At 38.9% G+C, this 6,930-nt stretch overlaps 1 protein-coding gene across 1 annotated transcript in view; it reads right to left on the bottom strand.

The window, feature by feature from the left end:
- FLVCR1 (FLVCR heme transporter 1) overlaps positions 1 to 2,526 on the bottom strand; it is a 927,801-nt gene extending 925,275 nt beyond the window's left edge. The window contains exon 1 of the mRNA XM_044055488.1: positions 1,573 to 2,526. Within this exon, the coding sequence (XP_043911423.1) occupies positions 1,573 to 2,208 (636 nt within the window). The 5' untranslated portion in view covers positions 2,209 to 2,526. The remainder of the gene's footprint in view (positions 1 to 1,572) is intronic.
- Positions 2,527 to 6,930: the final 4,404 nt, after the last annotated feature.

Here is a 6,930-nt window from a genome sequence, read left to right as displayed (position 1 = left end):
GAGACATACCTCTCAAGTGTACCTCATTACGAGGAACCCACCTCATTTGGGGTCTTAAAAAGTTCATGTTCCTCCAAGTTCAACACTGAAAGACTGTCACACATTCAGTGTTAGGATTTTTTTTTTTATTGAAATCCACTGCAAACAGACATGAATTACATTAATTCATTAAAGGATCTACTTTATAAGTAAAACCAGCATATTTTAACCATTTTATGGCCTTCCTAGTTGAAGTTGTTAGTAAGCCATTAGTATGTGTTCCACATTTTCCCATTTGTTCCACATTATGAGGGCTAGTGTTCCACATTAAGAGGGCTAGTATTTCTCATTTTGGAGATGGAAGGTTGAGAGCTATGTGCGGAGAGGGAGTCTAGTCCATAGGTGGTGGAGCGTCTGCGACACAAATCTGTCCCGCCAAGTCTTGTTGATGTCACAGACCAGGTTAAGGCCCTGCATGCCAACCATAGGATCCTCTGCAAATGAAATACCTATCCTCCCTCAGCTACTTCTAGAAGCTTGTGTTGCGGCAAAAAGTGCGACACACTGTCTTCAGACAATGAAGACAACCAGCCATCATACGCAGTCATCCATCCCACCCATGTTTGTCGTACAAACTAGATCCCCAGCCACTAATCGATCCCAGGTAGTAATGGGAAATAAAATTCTACGTGAAGGCAGCTTTGTAACTTATTTTACTAGCGTCCCTAAATGAATGTCGAAACAGGACCGGCGCGAACAGCACGTCCTCTAAGTGCGGAAAGAAGTCTAAATGACATCACCAACAGCAACTTCTATATGATGTCACCAACAGCAACTTCTATATGATGCCCAAGGACGTCTTCTTCCTTTCCACACCAAGTACCTTATTTTCTAGAAATAAAGTTTACCTTTACTCTTAAGCATAACTATGGGATAGGGTTATGTGACACGCGTACTGTTTATGGCTTCTAATAAATACTACATTCATTCAGCTACTGCCTATATTGTAAATAAGAGTACCAAACCGCCTCTGAAATGTCGTACCGGAAACATGATGGGGATCCGCTAACGGACGAACAAGGATAAAATAATGAGGCGGAATCGGCAGTTAGGGCAATAGTTTTATAAACCTTCACGGTTTTACCGATGGCAAAGAATGCATTTAACTGCATAATTACTCGCCTGAAGACTTTTTGACCGGGGGGGGGGGGGGGTGCAGAAACCAGAAATATTACACACTGTATGCAGCAACGTTTGTGGAGGTGTTCATTTTTTTTTAAATGTGGAAGGGGTTGTAAGCAGTAACACCCGGTCAGTATACAAATGTGAATTGTGTTTTCCAGCCACTAACAAATTGTAAAAGTCATATGTTACATATTACATGCATCACCAGTGTTTGCCATATAAAACAATGGATCCACAGCAATCGATGTGCATATGTGCAGCGGTTTTGCAGGATCATCACACACGTTTGATATAATAAAAATGGTCAAAATAGTGGCACCAACAGGAATCATTGTGCGCAGTGCAATAAAGTATAACCATACTGTGGAGAGCAATGAGACCTAACAGGAAAATAAGAGAATAAATTACCTGGTTGCCAAGGACAGCAGTCGCGCAAGCGGTAGAAACCTCTTTCGGACCAAACCAGACAGATGCAACTCGCGAAGGTAACCCCAGGATGAACACCTGTGCTATAGAGCATATGACTTGTGCAAACATGGTCACTCCAAATAAATCAGGCCGTACACTAGCACATTTAATCCAGGCTCCGACACAATTCAAACCAGATCCCAAGAGCGCCGTGATACGCAGACCCTTCTTGTCCAAAAGCCAGGTAGCTGGAAATATGAGAGGCACATAAGCTACCATGTAGACTACTGACAGCCAGTCAATCTTGTCATTCGAGACGCTGTAGAAGTGGGTAAAGATGTTGGTGATTATGCTGTACTGTATCCACTGAAATGCGTTTACAAGGGAATACATACTGAAGATAGTAAGGATGACAAACCTCTTCAGATAAAGCTTGGTTTGAATAGGTTTATGTTCATCCTGGGGCAACATGGCCTGTCGTTCCTCTGGACTGGCACCTGGGGTTCCAGGGTCAACACAAACCTGAACACAGCGATCGCCCAGCTCAGTGGGAGTGCCATTGATAGTGGGTCCCTCCTTGTGATCGTTGATAGCATGTTCAGATAGGTGAGAGTCGTGGTATCGCTCTGATTCCATCTGAAAACCTGATGGACTGATTAAAAAAACTCAGATGTAATACAATAAACCACAACGAAGCAGTACTGCCTCTTAGAAGAAAAGGAGGGCTGTCTTCAGAATCCAAATAATAGCGAATTACAGCTGTCTTTGGCCATTCGGTATAATAACTAATGGCATACCAATAACATTAGCTTATGATAATGAAATTACAAAATGAAATTTAAAAATCTGCATGATTAAATACCAAAAGACATTAAACACAAAGCAAAGCGTAGTAGTTATACCAAGGAAAGTAACACCGCATGTTACATCCTATTAATGTCATGCTACTACAATCAGACTTTATTTGCGGAACTAGGTAGGACGGCAATCATCGTAAGGCTGTTGTACGATGGCTAATAAAAAGATGAAATGTGTTTATCCATGTTGGTTGCCATGGTTTCGTAGTGGGAGGGTCGGTAAGCATCATGGAGAATAGGCGGTGTGTCTTCCGAAGGTTTGGGTTGGTTAGGTAAAAAGAAATGAACGGGTACATAGTAGTTCTCAACCTTCGATCTCCAAAATAAGCATTAGCTTTTTTAATGTGGAATAAATGTGCAACACTCACTAGCAGCTTACTAACAACTTCAACTAGGAAGCTCATATGGTTGAAATATGACATTTTTAATCATATAACAGTTATTTTAATGAATTAGTGTGACTTAGTTTTATTTGCCATGAATATCGGTTAAAAATTGCCAGCACTGAATGTCTGACAGATCATCTCATTGTGAACTTCGAGGAACGTGAGTGTTTTAAAACCCCAAATGAGCATTCAGCAACGTTCCTCGTAATGAGGTACATGAACGAGAATGTTTCATTCCATCCACACGCCTGAAAATTGTAGCAGGCTGAGGGATTATACGTATGAGGATAATTGTGTGGTGTGGAAAAATGCCTTTTATTTTATACGTTGTTGTTAGAAAATGTCCAAGTTGTAGTTGTGAATTATTATATGTGAGGAAGTAAAGGTCGTAGATGTAAGAGATGAGGCTTTTTTCATTAGCGTCTCAACTAAAAAGTTTTTAGTGCTAGTAAACGTCAGAATTTGAATAGACATAACCTTAATTAAAAATGTTAGATATGTTTAGTTAATTTAACAGTTTCAGGTATACATGTACCACTGTCATAAGCAAAAGAACTGAAGTCGCATAGGAGATATTTATAAATTCCAGTTGCTTACCTCTCAACCATCCCTCATCATACCTCTCAAGTGTACCTCATTACGAGGAATGTACCTCATTTGGGGTCTTAAAAAGTCCAGGTTCCTCAAAGTTCCTCAATGTTCCACATTGAAAGACTGTCACACATTCAGTGTTAGGAATTTTTTTTAAGTGAAATCCATGGTAAATAGAAATGAATCATATTAATTCATTAAAAGATCTTCTTCATAAGTAAAGCCAGCATATTTTAACCATCCTATGGCCTTCCTAGGTGAAGCTGTTAATAAGCCATTAGTATGTGTTCCACATTTTGCCCATTTGTTCCACATTATGAGGGCTATTGTTCCTCATTTTGGGGATGGAAGGTTGAGAGCTATGACCCTCATTTTGGCTCATACTTTATCTCTGTCTGTGTTAATCCCACCTAAATGATGAATTTTGGAGAAATGTGATGAATTGCACAACAATAATTAACGGTTATAGAGCTGTTTTACTTCAGAAATGTATATTAATTTACATTCTTTTAGTCTGTCCTTGATTAATTCTGGATTTGTCCCTGATCCTGGTAAGATTTGTCCCTGGTTGCGTTAGAGCTATGCCAGAGAGCACAAGAAACAGAGAAAGAACTGCACAAAGATGATTTGTGAACGTATCACTGGTGCAGTGCCATAGAGAGATGGAGCCATGAGTACAACCCAGATGAAACAGGTTCAGTTAGTGGTTAAGGAGTTAGAGGAGCAGACCATGAAGGAAGAGGAATGGTGATGCTCTGCCTACTTATCTCTGTCTGGGGGCTGAGTTGGAGGGGTGTGCCTCTGGACACTTTTCAAACTAGTGCATCCCCAATGGAGATTATAGATTTAGCGGCAATCATGTTCCCAAAGGAGGGGCAGGTTTACATTAGGTGTTGTCATCCTTTGACTTGAGTGATATCCTCCTATTGTACCCATTGCACTGACAAGTCTGGAGTGCTTACTGCAGCATAAATAGAGTTAGGGCATAAGGCAAAAATCCACTGAAGACTAAATTTGAGACAGCTGCACCATTTGGGTTGAGGGGAAGGATTATGGCAACTAGTCACATGGCTATCAGGCAAAAGGGGAATCCGCGGTGGTGCAGCGGTAGCGTTGTTGCCTCAAAGCAAGAAGTTCCTCCTAGCTGGAGCGCCCTATGTGTGGAGTCTATATAGTCTCCCCGCGGTCGAGTAGCATTCGAAAGACATGCGTAGAATGGGCGTGCCTTTGAAAGTTGGGCGTCAAGCTGACAACCTCGGCACCTGTAAAAAAATCCACTGCCAATTATTAGCGGACCGGAGTTCCGCTTAGGGTTGCCACTTTTCAAATGCCGAAAGTGGGACATTTTTTGTAGAAACGTGAAATTTTGCAGGGCAAAATATACCCATGATCAGTGCAAAAGACAAAACTTCACTTTTTTTGCCCAAATAAAGGCTTATTCTTGTAGCATTTGAGTTGTTTATGCTATTTCATATAACATTTAAGTGTTTCAGATGTAAAATAACTGTTTATGCAACTATTAAAGAAAACTTTGGAAATATTTTTGTCCTAAAATCTCAGGACATTTGCAATTTTTAAGTTTTTTTCGAGGACATGACTGCCCAAAGAGGGATTGTCCCTCGCAAACAGGGACGGGTGGTAACCCTAGTTCCGCTGTGACGACCCCTAACCGGGAAAAGCCAAAAGAAGAACTATCAGACAAAAAAAGCAATAAAAAAATCACTTTACGAAGGCATCATGGATGATGTACATATTTCTGAATAAAATAAATAGGTGAACATGTTTAGCACATTGGCTATTGAATGCCCATAATGTACTCAAGCCAGCAAGCTTTATTTATAAACAATACTCCATGGCATGGATATATAAAGATTTACATATGCCTAGGGGGGCAATACGTGGGACCACATGTGACTATATGCTAGATGATAAGGTTAAGGAGAACAGTTACATTGGGAGGGATCAGATTAATATGAGAATAAGTCAGTTCTAAATAACGTATATGTAATAGAGATATTACTGATGCATGGTGTATTCTAACTAGCAGGGCATGCTTAGAGAAAGTATGTTCTGTTAAAGAGAGAGTGACTGGGGATCACAATAGGGGAGGAATGCCAGATGACCAAAATATGAGGTGAGAATAATAGGAAGAAGTGTATACACCTCTGAAGTGTCAGTATACCATGATGTAACATATCCTGGAATGTCTTATTGGATCTCATCACTGAAAAAAAGATAATCTGTTATTATAAAAGTGTTCATTTTTATAATACACAAGAGTACATATTTCATATTTGTTCATTTTGTTTGATGAAGAATAACACTTTTTTTTAATACTTTTTTTAAAACAGCATCTTTTACAGCAAATGGCTTCCCTGAACTGTTAGCCAAGGATCAGAAATATTTGAAGCAAAAATTACTTTTCTGAAGGTTTTTAAAAGTGTACCTGCTTCTGGGACTTGAACTGTACTTACTTTGGGACTATCTGAGGTCGGATTTGCTGATTACTGTGGATCGAGGTCTGGGTAATCCTTTGTCTTCTTTTGAAATGCTTTAGGCCTCTTCTGGTTTAATAGGATTGCTGTTTTTTGCTGTTTTCAGCTACCTGCGATCGTTTTACAAAGTTTTATGGCTTCCACGAGCTGTCTGAGCTGACGAGGAGACAGGAAATGCCTTTAGAACTGTCGAGGGTGCAGATTTCGATGTGGCGCTTCCGGAAGTCCGTCGGTAATAGCGGTCCCCCATTGCGAGTATTCTGCATGGTTTCTAGGCTTAGAAACCCGACAGGACTGGTTTTTAACCTTGTAAGGACATTTTAACATCAAGTAATGTACTGTCTCTATAATTTAAGCACATAGGAACATTTTTAAACACTGTTTATTTAGTTACTAATTTAAACCCTGTCATATATGGTAGACTAAAAGGCTGTATGCAGTACTGTTAAATGTAGAGAGTTTAGTACATTTTGCAACTTTATAATATATAATATAACCTATATACTTTTACTTAGGGGTGATAGCTATGTATTACATTATTTACACATTAGTTTACTTGAGTAGAAAATAGCAATAGTTTATAATGTATACATAAGGGAAATGTTTATTTAAAGGTATGTGTGTTCTTATACAGGGTTATAACCTAGCTTTTTTCTATAATAGAAGGAAAACTTGTCCAATTGTTAAACTTGTATTTTGTCAAATGTTATTTTATGAGTATATAGATGAGGTATAGTATGTATATATAGTGTGCTAAATATAATTACTAAAGCTTTGTTACAGTAATTTCTATCTTTAATATGATTTCTTATTTCAATAACAATTAATCCAAGATGTAGATAATAGTAGTGTTTGTTAGGGAATGTTTAGAATAGACTTTGTAATAGTTAGGTTAGTTAATATATAGGTCTTTACTATAGGATGTGTTTAAGGTTTTATAATCTAAGATTTTTTTGTTTCTATGTTTCTTTGACCCTTTCAGTCTTCTATGTTATGCAAGACCTATGTATGTCCTCGTCCGGGGTTAGA

Source organism: Protopterus annectens, chromosome 1.part2 (genome assembly GCF_019279795.1).
Source record: "Protopterus annectens isolate FY-2018-M chromosome 1.part2, PAN1.0, whole genome shotgun sequence".
NCBI classification, from domain to species: Eukaryota; Metazoa; Chordata; order Ceratodontiformes; family Protopteridae; genus Protopterus; species Protopterus annectens.
The sequence above is the reverse complement of the archived record's forward strand: the minus strand, read 5'-3'. Positions and strand labels throughout refer to the sequence as shown.